Below are 27,465 nucleotides of genomic sequence, written 5' to 3'. Positions count from 1 at the left end.
CAAACACAAACTGTGCTCAGCGTTTGCCACAAGAAACTCAAGCTGTGAGCGATGTCCCTGAAAACTAGGCTGTGCTTCGTCACTTGTTCGGCTGAGAATGTGTGGACCACTGTGGGCTGAAACTTCACCAGGCATGCTTTTCTTTTAATCAGTTACACAAACAACTAAAGCAGCCTGGCACTTCATTAAAAAATAACTTTTGCACTTCATTAGAGCAAAATTTCTCAACTCCTGAATTTGAATTGCATTGTGTATCTGTATAACACATTGCAAGTTAGACAAGCTACTTTGATCAAACTTTCCACAAAACCGGCACCATACTCAACCTCAATGCTAAAACAAACACGCCTTAAACATGGCGTGATCCTATCGCTTGTTGATTCTCTCCCTAGAGTCTCTGTGGCCGTGGTGTGTGCAGTATTCTGATATTTGATGTAGTGCTGCCATGGCCCAGTGCCCTCTAACGTGCCCTGAAAAGCCATGGTCATACCGCCCAGACGGCCCAGGCTTGTTAGCAGCAGATGGTGGAACCATTTTGAGAGGGTAATTTAGACACAAGGCTGTAGGAGGCTGGTCATGACCTCCTCATGTATCGAGCCCAACCCTGTGAAACTGAGGTGCTTTTGCTGTCTAGTACTGGAGAGATGTGTTGTGTTGCACGTGGATTGTTGTGGATGTTATTAGGAAATTTTGATTAAAAATCAAAAATAATTCATACCAACATCAACAACTGAATTTTTTTGGAATTTAACATTGATTTGTCAAACAACAACTCTGGAACTCTTCCAATTCAATGGAACATTGTACTTGTATATTGTAACAGCACTACATATAATAATACTAATATAATATGCCAATAAAATACTACATACAGTCAAACCAAAATTTATTCAGACACCTTGAACATTTAATTCATTAATACAGTTTATTCACTATAGTTAAATAAAAATAAACTATGATAATAAAAAAAAATAAACTGTATCAGAAAAAAAAAAAAATCTTAATTATGTCAGATAACACTTAAGCAAAACATGGTCAGGTCAAAGTGTCTGAATAATTTTTGGTTCCAAATTTTTATCAATTTTACTAGTAGTCCACTGTATGAAGAATTTTTGGGTATAATATGTCACAGTTTACTTTATTTTGCTATCCTCACTTACATAAATTAACTATAGTGTCCTGCACCCACTAGTTAAAAAAAAAAAAAAAAAAAAAAAAAAAATATATATATATATATATATATATATATATATAAATCTAGAGTCTGAATAATTTTTGGTTTGACTGAATATGAATCAGTGTTGAATCAGTGTTGTAAAATTAATCGGTTAAGTGATTCAATGACTCACTCAAAATGATAGCCACCAGCTTGATTCCTGAATAATTTAGAGTTTTTGAGCGAATCAACAGAGTGATTCAATAAATCAGTTCTCGAATGAAACAGCCTTTTAAAATGAATTAGTTGAGTGATTCAATGACTCACTCACAGGGCTAGACATTAACATCCACCAACCTGACAAATGCGGGTGGATTTCGGCAGTGGCGTGTAACGCAGTCACTCCTACTAGCCACTTTGGTGGGTTTAATTTTATAGATTATAAATACATTATTCACTTGTAGTCTTTTAAAAAGTCCAATGTAGTGTTTAAATTTTTTGTCAATAATACATATTGATACTGAAATATCTGAAACACTTCCAATATTAATTTTCCACAGAATAGATACACAATATCAGCTGATCTTTCTCTCTCTCCGACAGCGAGTTGACACACAAACCCGCCTCCCCTCACTCACTCGTTTCATTTGCTGTGCTACAGGGCTTGAATTTCTGTGTGGGATTGTGCATGTTGCACATAATTTTACTCATTGCTGAGAGGCTAGTAACTTTGGAAAACCACTAGCCACAGTGGCTGGTGAGAAAATAAATTAATGTCAAGCTCTGCTCACTCATAAATACTTTATTAATTTCTGAATGATTCAGAGTTTTTAAAGGTGCCATCGAATGTTTTTTTACAAGATGTAATATAAGTCTAAGGTGTCCCCTGAATGTGTCTGTGAAGTTTCAGCTCAAAATACCCCATAGATTTTTTTTAAATTAATTTTTTTAACTGCCTATTTTGGGGCATCATTAACTATGCACCGATTCAGGGGCTCCTGGCCCTTTAAATCTCGTGCTCCCTGCCCAACGAGCTTGCGACTCTATAATACAGTGCATTTACAAAGTTCACACAGCTAATATAACCCTCAAATGGATCTTTACAAGATGTTCATCATGTATGTTGCATGCATGATTCGGGTCATGTGAGTATAGTATTTATTTGGATGTTTACATTTGATTCTGAATGAGTTTGATAGTGCTCCATGGCTAAAGCTAACATTACACACTGTTGGAGAGATTTATAAAGAATGAAGTTGTGTTTATGAATTATACAGACTGCAAGTGTTAAAAAATGAAAATAGTGACGGCTCTTGTCTCCGTGAATACAGTAAGAAATGATGGTAACTTCAACCAACAGAAGCCTACATTAGCAACATGCTAACGAAACATTTAGAAAGACAATTTACAAATATCACTAAAAATATAATGATATCATGGATCATGTCAGTTATTATTGCTCCATCTGCCAATTTTCGCTTTGTTCTTGCTTACCTAGTCTGATGATTCAGCTGTGCACAGATCCAGACGTTAATACTGGCTGCCCTTGTCTAATGCCTTGAACATGGGCTGGCATATGCAAATATTGGGGGCGTACATATTAATGATCCCGACTGTTACGTAACAGTCGGTGTTATGTTGAGATTCGCCTGTTCTTCTGAGGTCTTTTAAACAAATGAGATTTATATAAGAAGGAGGAAACAATGGAGTTTGAAACTCAATGTATGTCTTTTCCATGTACTGAACTCTTGTTATTCAACTATGCCAAGGTAAATTACATTTTTAATTCTAGGGCACCTTTAAATGAATCAGTTGAATGAGCCTGCTGGCGTAGCTATGTAACCTGCAGAAAGATTCACTGTAAAATCCCAGACTGACAGTTTGTGATGCAAACAGTGAAAAGTCTAACTGCATAAAAACAAACATGTAGAAAATGTTAGGGAACTGAAAACTATAAATGGGGCTTTTTATGAAACATAGTTACTGTTTAAATTGCCATAATCTGCCACCAAAGTGCAAAACATTTTTAAGTCCAAATAAAGAGAGAGTTATTATTCTGTCCTTGCTCATTCCTCCCCTGAGGTCCCTCGACTGCTCCCTCCAACTGCTCTTTTCTTTTTGTTTCAGTGGCTTCATTCAGATTCCCGACCACAGTTTCCTGCTTTCAAACCAAGGTTAAGGCTCCATGATATAAGTTGGCCTTCCTGCAAGGCTCGTCTTTGACCTACCAGAGAAGGTGTGACCTGCTTGCTAGAGCAAAGAGAAGTCGAGGCCTTTTGTTCCTTGTCCATCCCTGCCTTTCTCGTTTTCTTTCACTCTTAATCTGTCTCCGTGAGCTCATGTTGATATGTTTTGACAACCCAGGCACCTGGATTTAGAATTTGGGATTATTTGTCGGCTCTGCGGAGAGCCACCTAGTCGCCATCACTCAATCTTTTTACACTCCGCCGTCACGGCTGCCCGTCAAGCCGGTGCGTGTGTTTGGAGATGCAGATGCTGGCTTAATTAGACCTGACAGGGCCAGGATGCTCGTCTCAAGCTGTTCTGTAGCGAGGAAGAGAGGATAACAATCTGAATGACAACCGTCTTAATTTTCCATCTCCTCTCTCTCTTCTTCAGTCTCTGCATCTGCCCCGTCTCCTCTCTGCTCTCATTTTACTCGGGAACTACTGGTCTCACATCAACTTAAAAAAATACGAGCATGACTTGTAAAGAGGGATGTATGATGTATCTGTGATCATATCAGTATTGGCCAATATAAGTAGTTCATAAAAGGAAAAGTGTGTAATTTTTTTTATTTTAAACTTTCTCCTACCCCAACTTCATCTCCCAGATATTTTATGTACGGAAAACTTGTTTGACACACTAGTGTCTGAGAAATAACACACTAAAACTTCAACTAAACATCATTATCCAGTACTGGGCACCAACAAGCATTGATATGTGGTCGATACGGTGTACTATGTGGTTACTGAGGCATTCTGGGTGATTGCTAGGGTGTTCTGGGTAGTTGCTAGGGCATAATAGTTGCTTCTTAGGATCTTCTATGTGATTACTAGGGCATTCTGGATGGTTGAAATGGTGTTCCAGGTAGTTGTTTGGGTTTTCTGTGTAGTTTCCAGACCAAGTCAGACGTTCCCAACCCAAAGTCTCTATGATAATCTGCTCTGTAGATATCGTTTGGGTCCCTCAAGATGGCAAAATAAGAAAACTTAGAATAACAGCAAATCACCCATCAAGAAGCCATACAATTTGCTGTCCACACACACGTTGGGTTTCCATGTTTTATGGGGACCTTCCATAAACATAATGATTTTTATACTGTATAAACTGTGTATTCTATCCCCTAACCCTAAAACTACCCATCACAGAAAACTTTATGCATTTTTACATTTACAAAACACTTCATTTTGTATCATTTATAACATGTTTCTTCATGGGGACCAAAAAATGTCCAAAAATTACTGGTATCACTATCCTTGTGGGGACATTTAGTCCCCATGATGTAGGGAATACCAGGCGCACACACACACACACACACACACACACACACACACACACACGGTCTGTGAAAACCAGTCTGTAATCCAATTAAATTCTTCTTTTAATGAATCACACCCCACAGTCCCTGCTGTGTGCGCATATCTCTCTCTCTGTGTGTGTGTGTGTGTGTGTGTGTGTGTGTGTGTGTGTGTGTGCACGTCTACACCACATGCTAGTCCTTATGGTGGCCTGAACGTCCTTCTCCATTTCTTCTGTTATTCTGACAGCAACCATTCGTCTTTCTTCTATTCATTTCACATATTCATTCATCTATTTGTCAGTAAACTGCCTCTTCTCAATGAAGAAGTTCATTTACTACACAAACATCGTCAAAACCGTCTACAATGACTACATTCTAGTCAACATTAAAACCACCAATCAGCTCTAAATATGACAACCTATGGTTTAAGCAATGGTTTAATACAACTATTAATAATTTAAAAGTTTGGGGTTGGTAAGACTGTTTTTAATGTTTTTGAAAAAGAAAATGAAAAAAAAAAAAACTTTCTTCTGCTCAAAGGCTGACCAAAAATACAGTAAAAACAGCAATATTATGAAATATTATTTCAATTTAAAATAATTGTTTTCTATTTGAATCTATTTTAAAATGTAATTTATTCCTGTGATCAAAGCTGAAATTTCAGCATCATTACTCCAGTCTTCACATGATCCTTCAGAAATCATATGCTGATTTGCTGCTCAAGAAACATTCGTTATTATTATCAATGTTGAAAACAGGTGTGCTGCTTCATATTTTTGTGGAAACTGTGATTTCAGGATTCTTTGATGAATAGAAAATTCCATTTAATTTGAAACAGAAATCTTTTGTAACATTAAATAAGTCTTAACTGTTTTCCTGAGCTCAAACTTTCGGTAACGTATTCCGTAATGTAAATTATTTGTGTATTAGTATAGGAAGACTGATTTGATTATAACATTCACAATGCTTCATGGAAGTGGATGATTCTCTAAAAAAAAAACAAAAAAAAAAACTAATTTTATTTTTTACCATTTAGCAAAGTAAATACAGTCTGATTTAACTGTAATTAAATGTATTTAATGATGCCCAGAAATATTTTAGACTGGTCTGAATAAGAGTAAATCGCGTAACGTTATTCACAGATATTTCGTAATGGGAAGTTGTTCAAACCAAATGTAATCACTGAAGTTGGCTGGCAGCAAAAGGAATGCAATATCACCAACTAGTAAAACTGTTAATCGTTGTTAATCATTACACCATTCATTAGAACAACTGTGATGTTCAATTGCTTCAATGCATCAAAATTAATGGTCAATCTATCGACAACACTAACCTATAGTTTAACAAAAAAAAAAAAAAAAAAAAAAAAAATCATGCAACATCGGACACTAAACACGTCACTTTCCTTCCAGCATCAGAGCTTCTATTTTCTCACTCAGACGTTCCTGGAAAGTCTCAATGAAGTTGGCTTTTCCAGCAGATGTGTGTAATCACATAAACTATAATTGTAAACTTTGCCGAGCCCTGGACACAACCCTCAATCTCTCGAAAATGAAGTGCTGGACATCTGGGTGGACGCGAGCGTGGCTCCGGGCGCTGAAATGACAGAGTTCAGGGCCCCGATAAGTGCTTCTGAAAAAAGCCTTCGTTCCAATTTAGATTGAGTTTTTGTTTTAAAGTGCCCCAGAAGTGAACGGCTGACAGTCACCCTTGCCATTTTCAAACCTTGTGATTTCTAGAAGGGATTTGTGCGAAATTGTACAATTTTCTCATCTCTGTGGTTCTGTCTTGCCTTTTCCCTTCTTTTCCTACTGTTTCAGCATATTTTTATTCATATTTTTTTGCTATCTTTCATGAATAATAAATCTCATGTCTCACGATGTCTTATCTTCATAACATCATGTTGGATGCCCTATTTGTCATTTATTTTTTTATTTTTACACAAGGTGCAAGAGAGTGCAAAAAATCTTGAAAAACAGCGAGCTGAACAAGTGTTCTCGATACTATTTTAACACTAAAAGGGATAGTTTACCTAGAAATGAAAATTCTGTCATCATTTACTCTGTCGTTCCAAACCTGTATGACTTTCTCTCTTCTGTGGAACGCAAAAGAAGATATTTTGAAAGACACTGTGTCTAAACAACATTGAACCCCATTGACTTTCACTGTATGGACAAAAAAAGCTGTTAAAAACTGTTATTGTTAACTAAAACAACTAAATATCGTTTTGTTTCTGGTCATTTAAATGACCTGCATACAAGCTTTGAAAAATGAGAAAAATGTTGCCTTAAATAAAATAAATAATAAAATTATTAAAACTAAAACTGAAATAAAAATAAAGATATATAGAAATATGTTTAAAAAACAAACAAAAACAAAATAAAAATGACAAAAGCACAGCAAAATGACTAAAAATTAAACAAATCAAAATGAAAACAGAAATTCTAAAAAAAAAGCTAATATATATATATATATATATATATATATATATATATATATATATATATATATATATATATATATATATATATATGTTTTATATAAATATATAAAACACTGGTTTGGAGTGACATGATTCATCTTAAAAATAATAAATAAATAATAAATAGGCATGCACTTCTATGTAATTGTGTATTGCTTTGGTTGAAGTGACTGTAGAGAATATTAAAATGGCTGTTAAAAAATAATCTTTGTGCCTGTTTTATATTTATGACTGTAAAGAGAGCATTAATGCTAACACTCATCTCTGAGCATCATCGCCATGAATGACAGACTCCCATAATGCAGTGGGAGGGGGCCACCAAACGAGACTAACGCACGGATCAGACAGCGAGATGCGCATATCTTGCTTCCTTAATGACCCAAAGAGTTATTTATTAATACCGTTTTAGTTATGTATTAAGCGAGACGTGTCTGGTGCTGGGGGTTTATGGGTGATAAACAGCTCTCGGTTTGCACATTAAGACAAAGATGATACTAAGACGTGCCGCTGTCTTACGGATGAAAAAACAAAAAACACGATGGGAAGCTCGGAGGATTATTGCTGCTGAATTTGCATGTGTGCCCGGCAGTGAGGCGTGTAGGTGCGGGATGTCAAGGGATGGGTCAGCTCACTTACAGCTCTGGGCAATGCAGACGCCCCGCCACACACACACACACACACACACACACACACACCCACACCCACGCACACACCCACACAAACTACTACCTAGAGAACATGCTAACTAGACAACATCAGGATCTAAAAATACATCTGGGTTCATACAGTATGCAGAACACCATACCACAGATATCTTAAGTCTTCAATTTTAAAGCAAACCTCCTCCAAAAAAAGACACAAAGGGGTTGAAAAAGAAAGGTGGGGATATATGGAAATAAGTGGTTGCGATATAGTTTTATAGTTAGGGCAGATCAGAAAAGTAACTGACATAATTAAAGGGTGAAAAAGCAAATCAAAGTTAAGTTTGGCGTTCTTAAATATGCAGGAGAAATTGTGCTCACAAGCGCACACACACAATTTCATTTTAACACAATAACAGCTTACAGTGCACTTTTGAAAGTGGCACTCAAAGTAAAAAATAGGGCTTGAAACCTTTAAAAAATGTCATCATTATTTTCTGACAAAGACTCAGTGGAAGGGAGGATCAGAACCTTTAGAAAATATTTATAGAAATAAATCCTGTATTATTTGTTTCTATGACTTTTGCGATTTTGTCAACCCTGTTACCAAAATCTGGGACCTGTCTGAAAAAATGTAATTTGTCTGTGTAATTTTGATCTTTTTCTAGCAATAAACATTAAATAAATAAAATAACAAAATAAAAATAACTTAAATTATTTAATAATAAATTGTGTAATAAAAGTAATTATATATACAATATATTTATTTAAAATAAATATAAAAAGAATAAATATAAAATAATATATAAATAATAAAAATGCATTAATTTATAAAGTGTAACAAAATAAAAAAAAAATAATTAATTAAATAAATAAAATGTTCTTTCCTAGAAGTAAACATTAAAAAAACAAAAATAACAAAATAAAATAACTTAAATTATATAATAATAAAATAAATTGTGTAATAAAAGTAATTATATATACAATTTATTTAAAATAAATATAAAAAAGAATAAATAAAAATAAATGAAAAAAATATTTAATAAATATAAAATAATATATAAATAATAAAAGTACATTCATTTATTAAATGTAATAGAATAAAAAATAATTTAATAAATATAAATAAATAAATTATGTTCTTTTCTAGAAGTAAATATTACATCAACAAAAATAAAAAGATAAAAATAACTTAAATTATATAATAATTCAATAAATTGTGTAATACAAGTAATTATATATAGAATTTATTTATTTATAATAAATATAAAAATAATAAATAAAATAAACAATATTTAATAAATAATATATAAAATATAATATAAAATAATATATAAAGAAATAAAAAAAAAAAAATACATTCATACATTTATAAAATGTAATAAAATGTTTACAGTTGCAAGTATCCGAGTTACCAGATTTAATCTAAATGATTAGTCTAAATGAAGCTGTCACACAGCAGGGACTAGCTAGTTTGGAACCAAATGTCGGTTTGTAGATATTAATAAAATTTAATTATCCATAAATTAAAAAAAAAAAAAATCAGTTTGTTCTTTGGTAACTTTGGTAACAGGGCCGGATGCTTTAGCTTGACAAATGCAGTCAAAACTACAATCTGTGTAAAATAAGATAAGCAAATGGAATGGGATTATTTACTCATCATGCTTTAGAAAGAGTCCAAACAATGGACCTTTCCTGTATATGACAATTTTATGGGATGTTCCATTTTTTAATAATAGAAAATCATGGGTTAGATTATGAAATATGACATTAGGTTTGTAGTATTGGAATAAGAAAAATCAATAATTATAAACAATCACATTATAATAATTATTCCCGTGAACAGGAACACAGTGAGCGGGTGCTGAGTCTAGGCAGATGAACAGATTAGTCGAAGTACTTTAGATTTGGCCTGAAAATGGCGTAAGATGAACCCTGATAATCTGAGCTTTGAATCAGTGCCTGAGAAACCAGCCAGACCTCAGTCTGTCTCTTCTGAAAGAAAGCAAGAGAGCACACAGGCACTCACTCGTGAGGGGTCGTATTCCTGGCGTCTTCGGGTGGACAGGTCTTCATAGGATGGAGCTGGTCTCACCTTTTGAAGCTGATTTCGGATTTGCTGCAATCGTTCTTCATTACTGCAACATGCGGACAGAGAAACAAGACACGCTCCGATCAAACACTCTGGAAAACATCTTCACAAATCTAGGCAATGACCTCACAGATCATTAGACAAATATACTGCAATCAGTCACAAAAAAAGAAAGTCCATCAGATGAAAATGCAAACAAGAAATGAAAAGGGAAAATCTAGTAGCACATACAAGTCACCACAGCAAATACAGCAATCAGTTATATCACAGTAAATCTGTCTCATCCTAACGTTTAAAAAGTGTTTGACTTCAGGCCGAAGTTAATGTGCAATTCTGTTTGTCAGACTCCCAAATCAAATGCAGCGAAAATACAGTGCACTTGATGTAAAATTCAGTGTATTAAATTATCCATCTGTGAGCTCCATAAACACACATGTAACCTAAGGGCATGTATTGATTCAAAGCAGAACTAGCATTATAAAATCAACCATTTAAACTGCTTCAACTTTCACTTCAAATGAATGGTACAGCACCTCCAAACCTTACCAAATTTAATGTATTATGCTCAGGGCTTGACATTTACTTTTTTGGTTTTCCAAAGTTACTAGCCACTCAGCATTTTCACTGGCCACAATTTTGACATCGATATCATGGGGAAAAACTGCCATATAGATATTTTTAATATTATCTCATAATTTGGCAGCAGGTATATTAGGCTGCTGTCACTTTAAGAGCTGATGCACGGATCCATTATACTGTTACACATGCGTTTTCTTTCTCAACTGTTTACATTCACTTAAAACAACTGACTGTGTTTACATGAATACTCACCAAGACCGACATTTGACATTATTTTGTGTGTATTTGACTGTTTAAGTGCAATAAGCAGTTGAAAAGAACTCAATTTAGTACTGAGAGGTGGCTTTATGTGCCGCACTTTGAGTGTGAGAACAAAATCTGTAGGAATGAGTAAAATTATGTGCAATACGCGCAATCTCAAGGCAAAATTCAAGCCTTTTAACACCAACAATATTCATCCGGAGCAAATGAAACGAGTGAGTGAGAGGAGGAGGGTTTGTGTGTCAACTCACTGTCTGAGAGATGAGAGAGAGAAAGAGCAGCTGGTATCGTGTATCTATTCTGCAGAAAATGAGTATCGGAAGCGTTTCAGATATTTCCGTATTGGTATGTATCGAAAAATCGATATTTTTGACAACACTACATTGCACTTAGTTTATTATTTTTATTATGTATATCATTTTTTTTTTTAATTATGTATATAAAATTCATAATTTTATATAGTATAGTGACTGTGTTAATGTCAAGCCCTGATATTACTTATATCATTTATAAATAAATAATTTAAAATATATAAATAATATGTAGTTTTAAATAAGGCAGCAGCTATTTACACTATGTGAAAATAGCAATATATTCTATTTATACTTGTAATATTTATACTTTATAATAGTGGCAGATCTCAGTATTGTTGTACATTAACAGGATGCAATAATAACAGAGTGTAAATGACTATATTTATTAAAATTATTAAATGGATGCCGCCTTATTGGGACAATAAAGCCCTCCCTACACCTACCCCTAAACCCACCCGATTAGGGCTGCACAACGATTAATCGCGATTAATTGTTTGCAAAATAAAAGTCTGTGTTTACGTAATATATGTGTGTTCTGTGTATAATAATTATGTATATATAAATACATGCACATACACGTATATATTTAAGAAAAAAATTATATTTATATTTATATGTAATATAAAATATATATAAATATGTATATTTATTTATACATGTATATATTTCTTAAATTTATACATGTATGTGCATGTATTTATATATACATAATTATTATACACAGAACACACACATATATTACGTAAACACAGACTTTTATTTTTACTTATATTTTATATCGCGATTAATCATTGTGCAGCCCTACACCCGATAAATACTTTATTATTAAACGCTCGTTAGGCACTTTATTTCCACTTTTCAAATATTTTCCAGATTTTTTTGGAAAATAAATGCCCTTCTAATCTGATATGTGATGGGAAAAGGGTAAAGAGCGAGTTCGGCAAACGGCTGATTTGAACTCGGGTCGATCGTGTCAAAAGCTACTTCCACGCGCCATACTCCCTACGGTCTACACCACTGCAAACATTGAGTGCCGCACGTGTGGCCCAACCAGACATCAGTGGGCGGAGTTAGTATAAACAGCCATTGCCAACAAGACAGGCTATTTACATTTAGTGTAAACAGACACTCTGTTTAATTAAATATGCAATTGTTAAATAAATTAATTGTGTTATTATTAAATCTAAACAAACAAATAAATATAATCGACTTACAATGAACGTATGAAATTGCCAGGTAGTCCTATGATCCATGTCCAAACAAAATTGCATTGGATTTATGTATAAGTTTCTATAAACTCCATCCACAGATGTTGCCAACTTCAAAATAATTGAAAATACCAGAGGCAGCGATCTATGGCACTCCAGCAGCTGGTGGAGGACACGTGGCGCAGGAACGGCATCCATTATCTAATCCCACAGAACGCAATTAGAGCTGCCATTTTGATTGAGAGTCCACATGACCCTCTGAATGAGAAACACTATCAATGTTTAATTAGCTCCCGTCGAGCATGTATGCATCATATTCATATTAGTTACAGGACTGGAGCAGACCTGGAGTGCTTTAGAAACAGAAATACTGCAAAAAATACCACACATTTACATGGATGGTTAAACGCACACATACACGTACAAATGAGAGGCCGGCTGTCATCACCCGTTCATTTGGTGTGTTATGATAGCGGGTACCGCATAAACCGTGGAAAGGCCGGAGATATTACCTTTCCTTCTTTGAGGCAGAGAATTAGACAAACAGAGCAATCTGAGATCATCATCATCACAGACCGTGGCTGTTTCCTGCTGTGATTTACCTGTTTATGTTACATTTGAGTAAAGCTAATTAGCGCTTGTGTTGAGCAACAGAAAGCAGCGCATAGCAATGAGAGTGTGCTTGATCTAGTCTGTGAGCGATTTTCCTACCCTCTTCACACCAAATCATGTCTAAAGATTTGGTTAGAAAATATATATTTTATAACATTACATTACATTACATTACATATTTTTTTAAATATTATGGTCACACTTTAGATTATGGTCAAATTCTCACTATTAACTACGACTTTTGCCTCAATACACTCCTTATTACTGCTTATTAATAGTTAGTAAGGTTGTTAAGTTTAGGTATTGGTAGGATTAAGGGATGTAGAATATGGTCATGCAGAATAAGAAATTAATATGAGCTTTATAAGTAATAAACAGCCAATATTCTAGTAATATGCATGCTAATAAGCATCTAGTTAATAGTGAGAATTGGACCCGAAACTAAAGTGTTTACCTTTTATTTATTCAAAAACTTATTTATTTATTTGTATATATTAGTTAAATGTTTCAAAATTCTTTCATTTCACATATAAATAGAAATATTGTGCTGTGATAACCCTTTTTTTTTTTTTTTTTTGAGAAAATTGAGAATGTTTTTGCATTGGATGAGACAAATTGTAAATATTTTTATATTTCTCTTTTCACTTAAATTGGACATTGGGTGTAAACAGGCTTCTTTAGTTAATAAAACATACAATAAAACACTTTTTTGACCCAAATTCCGATTGGATAAGGTATGTTTGAAGCTGCTGTAAAATAGCAGATAAACCGTGTTTTCACATTAATTGACTTTTGCATTAACATATTAGGCAATTGTAAACTTTCACGATTTTATAAAACAAATACTCTATATATATATATATATATATATATGACAGGAAAAACACGTTAAAAATATTCTGTCAGCATCTGTTTTTTCCGTCATACTTTGGCTAGCGTTACATTATATGATCATGCTCTTATTCACGCAAATGCTTTTTAACCATTCAAGCACAACAAGATAAACAAGAATGCGCTGTCTGTCAATGTCATGTCTTGTGACACACACACAACTCGTGTGCACAGAAAGACGCGCATGTATCGAGTTCTCTTTCATGAACAAACAATAACACAGAAAGAATGATGCCAAAATGCCCGCTTTGTTGAGTATCCTCATAAGATCAGTCTTAAATGAGTTAAATAACATCTTAAATAAACTTAAAAAGTTGTGTATATATGTATATACATAGGCTGTCTAACAAGGAATGCTGGTCTTGGATCAGTTTTCACTAACTAATGAATATGATTATAGACAGGGGAATTACTCCACAATCTGACTATGAAGCTGTCAACACATGGAGTCTGGAGGGCCAAATAATCCCTGAATGAATAGATATTGACATACAGGTAATGCTAGAAACCGTGATGCACTTCTCTCCTCTCCCCGTTCATTTCATCTCTATACCTCTATCTTATTTCTGCAGGACGTGTTGTATAATGAGATCTGACAACAGGCTGCCATCTTTTCTAGCTGGACGCCACCACACAGACCCGTAATCAGAAGTGACACCCTTTTCTAAACACACCTGCCATTGAGGTCTTAATGAATATGTCCGTTCTTCAATTATATAGTCTTGATAGGGCTGTCAGAGATGTGTGTGGCCACAAGGATCAGCACAGGAAATGCTCATGGGAATGAGATATGAATATATTTTGATTTATTTCTTTGAATAATTGGATAAACATCTTGAAAATATAGATGAAGTTACAGGATTATGGTTAAGTTACTGTCCAACTTTAGTTTTCTCCTTACACAAATGTACTATTTCAGGCCAAAAATCAAAGCTATTGTTCTTACAGTTAAACTACATTTTCATATGGAACCTAGGATTTGTTTTTAATCATATAAATATATTTTTAAACTACTACTACTACTTCTATTACTACCAAGTATTGTTATTATTATCACCACTGCTACTACTATTATATATTTTTAAGTACCTATGAAAATGTATAAGTCATAGTCAAAGCCATTGACTATTAAAATAAAAATAAAATTAATATAAATAAAATTGACATATAATTCAAATATGTCTCTTTTCACACATCTATATATGTATCTTTTTAGACATGAAAATAGATAATGTCATATATCATATATAGAATAAAATAAAATAAAATAAAATAAAATAAAATAAAATAAAATAAAATAGTGAAATTGTAAAATTGTAAACTAATAGATTTTCGATAGGAGACTTCAATTTTTTTTTTTTTCCAATTTTTTAATTTTTTCTTTTTTTTAAATAACACATTTGTATTATTGTTATTATTATATTTTAAGTACATTTTCATCAGGAACCTATGGACATTTCTAAGTCAATCATAGCACTTGAAAATAAAATAAAATAAAATAAAATAAAATAAAATAAAATAAAATAAAATAAAATAAAATAAAATAAAATAAAATAAAATAAAATAAAATAGTGAAATTGTAAAACTGTAAAATTGTAAACTGTAATAGATTCTTATTAGGAGACTTCAATATTTTTTTTTCTATTTTTTCAAATTTTTTTTAAATAACACATTTGTATTATTGTTATTATTATATTGTAAGTACATTTTCATCAGGAACCTATGGACATTTCTAAGTCAATCATAGCACTTGAAAATAAATAAAATAAAATAAAATAAAATAAAATAAAAATATATAAAAAAATAAAATAATGCAAACTTGAAGGAGATCCCTCAATAATTTATAATAAGCAATAATTATAATAATTATTTTCCAGTAGAAACAATTTTGGTGTTGTGGTGGAAACTAGTTACCGATGGTAAAAAAAAAAAAAGATGGACAGTACACTTACTGTTGAGAGTTACACCTTACTTCCTAAGCACTAATTTTACAGTACGATGTAGAAATACAAGCAAAACGGCTACACATCCATCTTAACAGTGTTTACCGCTCCAACGTGATGGAGAACAACAGGGAAATGGAGGAAAGGTGTTAAGCAACAGCAGTTTCTTCAAAGAATTAGAGTTGGCCACAGTACACGGCTGGTGGCCATTAGTTCGATTAAGCCCATTCCTCAGTGCTGGATGCTGTCCAGATATCTGGAGCTGGGTCCAGCGTTTTTGGCTGCCACTGACTCTGTGTCAGCATTTCTGCTGAAAAATGGCCGTGCTGCGCTCAAACTCTCCTAAACAAGGAAAGCGAGGCTCTATTTTCCATGTTTGATGAGCACTAACATTTATTAGTCACATCTATTATGCACAGAATGCCAGCAAGAACAAAGGGCTGTTAGGAGCAGTCAGGCGACACACACGAGAGAGAATGGTAATTAAGAACGCTGCTAAAGTAGATGAGACATCGGCACTCGGAGAAAGCGAGACAGCGAGATGAGGAGGGGGCTTTCGCGTATCTGTCTGGCTGTTACTTTGTGGTTAATTGACCGTCTCTTTCCCGCTATCTTTCTCTCTTATTTGCTCTCTGACATGAAAATCGAGACGTGCGCACACACTTTAGCGATGGTTTCGATTCATAGGTCCAGGCGAGATGTTTCTCACACTTTCTTCTTTGATAAGACCCTGTGTGATCTACTCATACTGTCACATTAGTCCCTCTTGTCAGACATTGACTGATTTTACTCTGTGGTGACCCAACACGGTACCATGATTGCTTATCAAACAAAAATGCCATTATAGGGACAGTTCACACAAAAATGAGAATTGTCATCATTTACTCACCCTCAAAACTAAACTACATAAAATGAAATAAAATATAGATAATAAAACTGTAGTACAATAAGAATCTATGATTTTTTTTCAAATAAATAAAAAAAATATATATTTTAAGTGCATTTTGACCAGAAAGCTATATATAAAATAGTGCTGTCAAATCGATCAATCACGATTAATCGCATCTAACATAAAAGTTTGTAAATACATGTGTGTGTGTGTGTGTGTATATTATATATATATATATATATATACATATATATATATATATATATATATATATATATATATATATATATATATATATATATATATATATATATATATATATATATATATTTATTTACAAACTTTTATGTTGATGCGATTATACATCACTAGTACAAAATAAAATAATGAAAAATAAAATAAAAATTATGCTTGATGGAGATCCCATATTAATTTATGATATATGTAGGAATTATGGTGTTGTGGCAGAAACTAAAAAATCATTTGGTTTACGGTATAGAAAAATAAAGTAAAGAAATAGAAAAAAAAAGTAAGAACACATTTGCCCAACCTGTATGACGACCTTACAAAAAGTTTAACGGTAATCATAGTTTCTGCCAAAATATAATACAGCATAAAAAAAACACTGGATGGAAATGCCAAGATGCACATACATTCTAAAAATGTGCATAAAATACATATGTGCTCAATTGAGGCGGATACATTTTTAAAATGACAATGACATCCCAGACAGAGGCGGCCTTTGTAATTCAGAGGCCCGTTTTAAAGAAACTTCGTCCCTTAGCTAAAATTAACCCACCAGTAGATGGTTGCAAATCGTCTTAACGAGTTAGTCATTGAATCATTCAGTCAAATGATTTGTTCAAAATGACTGATTCATCAGGAACAAAGCAGAAGTGAGTCATCGAGTCATTCATTAGAACGATTTGCAAACTGAAACTGTTGCTCAGAGATGCACAATGGTTCTGTTTGAAGCTATTTTCATTGGCAAAATAGAGGAAAAACAGAAAATTGTGTCTAAAATCTAAGTCACCTAATAGCCTATTAACTTATTGTTTATTGAATTGTATGAAATCAATATCAGATTTGGAAATGTGCTGATATTCGGGAAAACAGCACTTTTGCGCTTGTGTGATATTGCTTATAAATATTAAAACTTTTTTGTGCCATATCTTGATTTTTGGAAGCATTTTTAATAAATTTGGTGGCATTTTTGCCCCAAGCCCCAGTTAATTTCTGAAACTGGTGTATGTGTGTGCTGCTGTGCTTCACAACTTTGGATGGAAACGGCTATTGTCATAAAACAACAACAACAAAACTATAGTTTTAAGCAGTTTGAAGGACTTCAGTGTCATGTATTATGATTTTACAGTAGTATTACTGTAGTATATATTGTAATTTGTCAGAAACTAAGAATATCATGGTATATGTGGTGGTGTAATCTTGAGAAGGTGTCCAAGTGTGTTTCTTAGTGTAATTCTCACAGCAACATGTACAAGAATGAGTCTGTGAGTGTGATAGGATTGCAGCTCCTCTAAACTCAGTGGACAGCACAGTGCAAGGAAGATAATCTTGTGCGAATCGATGGTAGGACGAGAGCAAGAATGAACACGGTCCCCACGGACACTGCAACACTCACGCATAATTACCGCCAGACAACAAATCAATGGGCTCGGTCGTTGAGACCACTCAACCCGGACCAAAAACTCACCAGTGAGACGTACATTCCCTCTGTATACAGACTGTACAGCTACACAGTAAATCACAAATGACTTCACAGACCTGCCTGTCAATATTTCAGCTTGATTCAACTAAAAGGCCAAAGCGTTCGTTACCGACGTGCCTGGGTTTTTGGTATGTTGCTTGTACAAGGCCAAAGCAAAATGTTTTATGTCTCTGATAACAGGTGCAACAAGTACTAAAACTTCCAATGATTTACTTTTACTAAGTGACTATCATGAGTTTTTTTTTGTTGTTTTTTTTTGTTTTTTTAAACATTAGATATAGATAATCGGTTTGACTAATAATAATAATAATAATAATAATAAAATACATTATATATTGTACAACAGTAGTATTATACAAGAACAGTAAAACACATCATATGTATTGTAAATATTTAATAATACTAGTCAATATAGTAATATAAAATAATTAATAATAATATTTTAAAATATTAGTACTAAATATTATTGGTATTATTAATAATAAATTAATAAATAAAATATATTCAAAATTAATAATGCACATAATATACATTATGGATATTTAATAATATTAATAAGGTATTAAACGATTAAACTCGAGATAATCAGTGACTTGAGATAATCAGTTTCACCGATAATAATAATGATAATAATAATAAAAAAACATTATATATTGTACAACAGTAGTATTATACTACAACAGTAAAACACATCATATGTATTATAAATATTTAGATCATACTAGTCAATATAAGAATATAAAAAAATAAAGAATAATAATATTTCCAAATATTAGTACTAAATATTATTGTTATTAATAACTATAAATTGATATAAATAAAATATATTTGAAATTAATATTGTGCACATTTATTATGAATATTTTTTATAATAATAATAATAATAATAATAATAATAATAAGATATTAAACTATTAAACTCAAGATAATCAGTGATTTGCGATAAGCAGTTCGACCGATATTAATAATGAAAATAATAATAATAATAATAATAATAATAATAATATACATTAAATATTGTACAGCAGTAGTATTATACTACAACAGTAAAACACATCATATGTATTATAAATATTTTTTATAATACTAGCCAATATAAGAAATATTAAAAAATAATAATAATGAATAATAATATTTCCAAATATTAGTACTAAATATTATTGGTATTAATAAATATAAATTGATATAGATAAAATGTATTTGAAATTAATATTGTGCACATTTATTATGAATATTTTTTATAATAATAATAATAATAATAATAATAATAATAATAATAAAGATATTAAACTATTAAACTCAAGATAATCAGTGATTTGCGATAAGCAGTTCGACCGATATTAATAATGAAAATAATAATAATAATAATAATAATATACATTAAATATTGTACAACAGTAGTATTATACTACAACAGTAAAACACATCATATGTATTATAAATATTTAAAAATAATAGTCAATATAAGAATATAAAAATATTGAATAATCTTTCTAAATATTATTGGTATTAATAATAATAAATTAATCAAAATAAAATATAGCACATAATATAAATTATTATTTTATTATTAAAATATTCATAAGATATTAAACTATTATTATTATTATTATTATTTTATGTGTTTTACTTATTATTGTGTCAAAAAGCCTAAATAAACAATTAAACAACAAACTCTGAAGTTGGCTTGAGAAAGCCTGACCAGAAAGTTTGACACATTTTTAAAATGATTCTGCTACTAGTTATCGGATACATAATCAATACTGGTCAAAAACAACAACAACAACAAAAAAAAACAATATTGCGCAATATTTGGCATTTTATGCATAAAAATATGTATGAACTAATTCTCACCTGTCAGTCTTTGGAGGGGCGGCTCTTTGCTTGTTCACTTTTGCATAAAGGCCCTCTAGCTCGTCCTCATTGGGCGGCTCTCTATTTAGGGCGGGGACAGAAGGCTGAGAGGGGTTATGGGTGGGAGTTCCAGGTGGATAGGGGGAGTGACTGGAGGCAGGGGGTTCTCTGAAATTGCTGATGCGAGCATAGTTGGGATCCATGTCATCATCTTCGACTTCCGGGAAGATGACACGGTCAGGAGCAGGGCTGTTCCTTTCACTCCTGTGGGATTAAAAACATGCTCTTCAGAATATTCTTACATACTGTAGAAATGAATAAGGGCACAAAAGAAAAAGCTTGGAGTGTTTGACGGAAAAGAATGCATTAGATCCATCTTAATCTATAGATTTCAGGATCAAAAGTTGACATTAAGTTGCAGTAATCAGGTCAAATTGGACTGCAGCAGTCGGAAAGGGTTAAACATCCAAATCTCAGTTAAGTAAACATATATAATTGAGTTTTAATTTTTTTTCCTTCATTAATCTCACATCTTTAATTATTGTATGAAGAGAACAACCAATTAGACCAATAGAGTAATTAACATTCAGAACTGGTTTAATCAATTCTACAGCTTCACAGTGGTAAATGAGCATATTCTACTATTTTATCATTGAACTTTATAGGTTAAATAATACATGTTACATTACAGCCGACATACTTGGACAGAAACATCTCCGGTTCACTCCTGTCCATCTCCTCTTCGCTCAAAGCACCCAGTTGTTTAGCCTTAGATTTGGCTTTCTCCTCTTTGTTTTTCCTCCCAAACCTGTGTGAGGGTTTGAAGCAAGCAAGGAGAGAGAGAGAAAGAAAGAGCACGGACACACAGAGAGAAAAGGGGAGGATGTGTTATGTTTTCATAATTGGTGACTCAACAGATTCCCTGCGCTTCCAAGTACCAAAGCAGAATTTGTTCCAGAAACTTTAATGATTGGTTCCCCATGTACCAGCCTGCAAACACAAACACACACGCCTGCAAAACCAAGCACATCAGTGTCCAATGCCCTGTAGTGATTTTTCTAGCCCATTTCCACGCCAACCCTTCAGAAACTCACTTATTCTTCTGCACTGATCTGAGGTCAGGCGGGGTCTCCATGCTGACAGGCAGATAAAGACAGAAGAGGAAAAGGTTATATCAAGAATAAAGCTAATAATGAGGGAGAGTGGGTGAGATGATCACACGGACTCAGGACAGTGACGCGGTAATGAAACATCAGTGTCAGGTATAAAAAGAAGAAGCTTTTGGTTCACTAACTGGGTGATCAATGTGAAAATCATGAAGAGTTGCTTAGTAATGATCATTGTTCTTCTTCAACATTAAAATACAAATAGTCAAACGATATATAACCCAACAAGAATGATATTCAAATTAATAACTAAATTATTTTGCATATGGATGTGATGGGTTAATCTCAAAATGAAGTCATATTTCACAATAAAATCAAAAGAAAATAAAAAAGAAAATATTATTTTAGGAACTTTTTTTTGCATTGTGATATTCATGACATTTAAGCACATAAAATAAAATAAAATAAAATAAAATAAAATAAAATAAAATAAAATAAAATAAAATAAAATAAAATAAAATAATTTTCATTCCAGTAATATCAGGGTTTACAAACAGGAGTCTGGAAAATCCTACAGGGGCCTGTGATATATAAAACATAGAACTGTATTCAGAATATTCTATATTCTATTGCATAAATTAAATTAAGTTCAACAAATAATACCATAATGCAAACTTACAATTTGTTATTATTATTTTTCATTACAGTAATGAGAATTAAATTGTTATGGCATTATCGAAGGCGATTAGTTCGGGGAGGAGAAAAAATGTGCTTACTTGTCATGCCACAAAGCAAAAAAATCTTAATGGTTCTAAAAATTGGCTTCATTATCATTATGCAAATAAAAGATCCACTTTTTTCTTTTGTTGTGAAAAATGACCTGAATATTTCTTGAGAGTTTTCATGAGATTCACTCTGATAAACATACATTTGAATAACAATAATAACTGCACAACATCTATTAACAATTGAGAATTCAATCACATTTCCACAAACACACACTCTAGTCAAGAATAATCACAAACCTCCGCTCCCAAGATTCCTAAATCTCTTTTTAATTTGACACAGATATCGCCCGAGGCTTCAGTTTACTGACATAACGTACATGCATGTTTGCTGAAGATAAGCCGTGACTACATGATCCAAACACTGGCCCACGAGCAAATCATCGGTCCAGTTGGATCCAGCATCCCCTCGCCGTGTCTCCTGTGCGTTATGCCTCAATAGTACTCCATTTCCCAGCCCCGCACACACACTAATGACTGTATTTATCTCATTAGGCTGGAGCGATCTAATACCGGCAGCTGGCATGCTAGCTCTGCCTTGCCCTTAAGCACTCTCATTAAAACCAGAGGGAGTCATGGCCTGAATATCAATGTGCCGCAGTCTTGCTCAATCCGTGTGAGAGCAGCGGTGGTCATCACGCAACAGAGCTCGCACAACTCTACTTGATTATTGGCCACTCAACATTTTTCATTGTGAACATAATACAGTACAGAGTGACCTGATCCTTAGGAAAACTGACTATGCTAACTATAGTTTCCACAGTTAGGTGATTGCTACTATTGTAAAAGCATAATAAATAATATGGGATCTCAATTTTTGTCAAAATTAGGACATACTAACCCATAAGTATGAGATAAAGTGTCAAAAATTACATAAAGCGAATTATGACAGAAGTCATAATTATGACAAAACGGCGAAATTATGATACTAATCCATAAGTATGAGATAAAAAGTTGAAATTGACAGTCAAAACTGGCTTAAAAAGTAAATTATGACACAAGTCATACTTATGACAAATGCCACAATAAGTATGACATAAAAAGTTGAAAATCGAAATGAAACCAAGTCATAATTATGACAAAACTGACATACTAACTCATAAGTATGAGATACAAAGTTAAATTTGACATACCAAGGCTTAATTATGAGATAAAAAGTCAAAATCGATATACTAAGTCATAATTATGAGATAAAAAAATTGACATAAAAAGCGAATTATGACGTCATAATTACAAATGACAAATTAAAAGACAAAACAGCAAAATTATGATACTAATCCATAAGTATGAGATAAAAAGTTGAAATTGACAGTCAAAATTGGCTTAAAAAGTAAATTATGACACAAGTCATACTTATGACAAATGCCACAATAAGTATGACATAAAAAGTTGAAAATCGAAATGAAACCAAGTCATAATTATGACAAAACTGACATACTAACTCATAAGTATGAGATACAAAGTTAAATTTGACATACTAAGGCTTAATTATGAGATAAAAAGTCAAAATCGATATACTAAGTCATAATTATGAGATAAAAATAATTGACATAAAAAGCGAATTATGACGTCATAATTACAAATGACAAATTAAAAGACAAAACAGCAAAATTATGATACTAATCCATAAGTATGAGATAAAAAGTTGAAATTGATGTGTCAAAATTGGCATAAAAAGTGAACTGACACAAGTCATAATTATGACAAATGACAAAATTATGACATACTAACCCATAAGTATGACATAAAGAGTTGAAATTTATATACTGTCATAATTATGACAAAACTTACATACTAACTCATAAGTATGAGATACAAAGTTAAATTTGACATACTAAGGCTTAATTATGAGATAAAAAGTCAAAATCGATATACTAAGTCATAATTATGAGATAAAAAAATTGACATAAAAAGCGAATTATGACGTCATAATTACAAATGACAAATTAAAAGACAAAACAGCAAAATTATGATACTAATCCATAAGTATGAGATAAAAAGTTGAAATTGATGTGTCAAAATTGGCATAAAAAGTGAACTGACACAAGTCATAATTATGACAAATGACAAAATTATGACATACTAACCCATAAGTATGACATAAAGAGTTGAAATTTATATACTGTCATAATTATGACAAAACTTACATACTAACTCATAAGTATGAGATACAAAGTTAAATTTGACATACTAAGGCTTAATTATGAGATAAAAAGTCAAAATCGATATACTAAGTCATAATTATGAGATAAAAAAAATTGACATAAAAAGCGAATTATGACGTCATAATTACAAATGACAAATTAAAAGACAAAACAGCAAAATTATGATACTAATCCATAAGTATGAGATAAAAAGTTGAAATTGATGTGTCAAAATTGGCATAAAAAGTGAACTGACACAAGTCATAATTATGACAAATGACAAAATTATGACATACTAACCCATAGGTATGACATAAAGAGTTGAAATTTATATACTGTCATAATTATGACAAAACTTACATACTAACTCATAAGTATGAGATACAAAGTTAAATTTGACATACTAAGGCTTAATTATGAGATAAAAAGTCAAAATCGATATACTAAGTCATAATTATGAGATAAAAAAAATTGACATAAAAAGCGAATTATGACGTCATAATTACAAATGACAAATTAAAAGACAAAACAGCAAAATTATGATACTAATCCATAAGTATGAGATAAAAAGTTGAAATTGATGTGTCAAAATTGGCATAAAAAGTGAACTGACACAAGTCATAATTATGACAAATGACAAAATTATGACATACTAACCCATAGGTATGACATAAAGAGTTGAAATTTATATACTGTCATAATTATGACAAAACTTACATACTAACTCATAAGTATGAGATACAAAGTTAAATTTGACATACTAAGGCTTAATTATGAGATAAAATGTAGAAATTGACATACTACCCCATAAGTATGAGATAAAAAGTCAAAATTGATATACTAAGTCATAATTATGAGATAAAAATTTTTTACATAAAAAGCGAATTATGACGTCATAATTACAAATGACAAATTAAAAGACAAAACAGCAAAATTATGATACTAATCCATAAGTATGAGATAAAAAGTTGAAATTGACACGTCAAAATTGGCATAAAAAGTCATAATTATGTCAAATGACAAAATTATGACATACTAACCCATAAGTATGACATAAAGAGTTGACATTTACATACTGTCATAATTATGACAAAACGACCAAACTGACATACTAACTCATAAGTATGAGATACAAAGTTATAATTGACATATTAAGCCTTAATTATGAGATAAAATGTTGAAAATGACATAAAAGCACATTAAGACAGTCATAATTATGACAAAATCAAGAATTATGACATATTAACTCACACGTATGATACAAAGTTGAAACTGACATACTAGGTCAGAATTATGACAAAGTCAAAATCATGATAAAATTGTAACTTTTTCCCATAATCATTAAATCACATAATTATTAAATCACATCAAAATATCTCAAAATTATGACTCTTCTCATATTTTTGACTATGTATGTCTTCATTACAATTTTTTATGATTTACCAAAGCATTTTTTTTTTATGTGGCGGAAATGAGCTTCCATATGAAACAAAATACAGAAGCAGCCAAACAAAATAAATACATTAAAAAATTCTGTTGTTCCAGTGGATAAGCATACGTGAATACACGCGCATCATTGTTACACAAGTTAAAGGATTATTTATGCATGGTATTGAAAATATGCCTTCATTTGCATAAACATATAAAACATAAATTAATATTATTGAAATTCCACAATGAAATAAAGAAGAACTTATTCACTACCATACACTGCAGAGCTGCTTTCGGCCATCTTTCCTATGGATATGCCCCTTCCTAACCACGCCTAAACTAAACCTAAATGGCACATACAAACAATTACAGTGGCTACTTTACATGTCACATCTGTCGGTTCTTGGCCATAATAAGCTGCAAATAGGACCAGACCTCATGCTGCCAGTCAAAAGTCTGGTTGAGAGTGACTAAGCCAAGCTAAGCACTAGGTTTCCCAACACTAGTTTGCAATTCAGCCCGTGTGTCTTGAAAACCCAGCTGATGGCTCAATCTACCTGAGGCCTGAAGCATTCAGGTGGATTTGATTGTCGTATAGTAAATGCGAAACATGTCCTTGGAAGCTGATTACACTTGGAAGAGTTGTCAGCATAAGGTTGAGGTATGTAGCCCAAGGTAGCATACTAACAGTTTAATACGGTCTAAATTGAGTTTGCAAAGTGAATTAGCATCACTTCGGTTGTTAACCTGAGATTAAGATGGTCTATGTAGCTCTTGGGAGACTTAAAATTCAGGTGGTGGAAATTACAAGCTAACATTAAGGGCGAAGACAGTGTGAAATGAGACAAAATGACACGAATGTTGATGAGAATCGTGTGCATGCGCTGTAATTACAAATCTAAAACCCAATTATGTCGTAATATAACAATACTGAAGCTGTCTTCGTGAAGAGCTTTTTCTCCAGCTCTGTGCTGGCAGCTCTCGGTTTATCGATTGACTCGAGTTTACTGAGTGTTGCAATTTATCAGTCTAAACCGGAGGCTCATATTTTAGCAGACAAAAACCTCAATTTTCACACAGACAGACAGGCTGATCCATGGGAACTGGGGACGTACTGCTAAGCTGATCATTATGTTTGCATATATTAATGCCTGTTTCTCCACCTTCTGGTTTTTAAGGATCTTTCTAATTAGGTAAAACTGTCAGGAGCGGATCTGCCTCTCTCTTTCAAGATCCCCGGTCTCTGGTTCCTGTTTAATAAATGTTTTTAAGAGTGTTTCTTTTTTGTTAGCCAACTTGAGAGTTTTTTCTACAATACATTTTTCCACACATTCATTACTAGCAGATTCTCATCGAGGCGAAAAGCTGCCCTGTGATATTGCCATGACGGAGTGTGAGGGTAAAATTAAGAAATAAAAAACATTTAATTCAGTTGGATAACGGTCGCTTCAATCCCATCCAGCTCATTCAACAGGAACTGCAGAGTCGTATGTATTGCAGCAGGATCACGTGACGAGAGTAAGTGACGAGATGACTGACAAGACCAGGCAGAGGATTCGTTGCACAACAGAGCCTAAGCCTCTGATAAATGTCTTATCTTGTAGAATTTGCACTCAGCACCGCCGCTGCCTATTCACAGAGTACGCACGGTCGCGCATTCAAACGCGATTTCAATAGCCTGCATTTTGAAAGCGGCTCCCTGATGCATGCAAATATCTCCCAATATGAAAGATATCTAAAGCTGCGCTGTGTAGTTGTAACCATCTCTCAGCTCTGAATCATGCTTGAAGAAAACTGTAATATTGAGAGAGTATTTTGATTATGGTTG

General features: G+C 32.7%; 1 protein-coding gene across 3 annotated transcripts in view; it reads right to left on the bottom strand.

Annotated features, from left to right (window-relative positions):
• The window catches only part of pard3ba (par-3 family cell polarity regulator beta a), a 228,417-nt gene that overhangs the window by 23,328 nt on the left and 177,624 nt on the right, over positions 1-27,465 (bottom strand). For 2 of the 3 annotated variants that reach the window (XM_048198008.1, XM_048198006.1), the window contains 4 exons: positions 21,266-21,307; positions 20,872-20,979; positions 20,172-20,435; positions 9,832-9,940 (listed from right to left, as the gene is read on the bottom strand). In XM_048198008.1, the coding sequence (XP_048053965.1) occupies positions 9,832-9,940; positions 20,172-20,435; positions 20,872-20,979; positions 21,266-21,307 (523 nt within the window). The remainder of the gene's footprint in view (positions 1-9,831; positions 9,941-20,171; positions 20,436-20,871; positions 20,980-21,265; positions 21,308-27,465) is intronic. The other variant, XM_048198007.1, reaches the window with a different exon arrangement.

The sequence above is a fragment of the Megalobrama amblycephala genome, linkage group LG7, assembly GCF_018812025.1.
Source record: "Megalobrama amblycephala isolate DHTTF-2021 linkage group LG7, ASM1881202v1, whole genome shotgun sequence".
Lineage (NCBI taxonomy): Eukaryota > Metazoa > Chordata > Actinopteri > Cypriniformes > Xenocyprididae > Megalobrama > Megalobrama amblycephala.
Note: the sequence above shows the minus strand (reverse complement) of the source record. Positions and strands in the feature narration are given on the sequence as shown.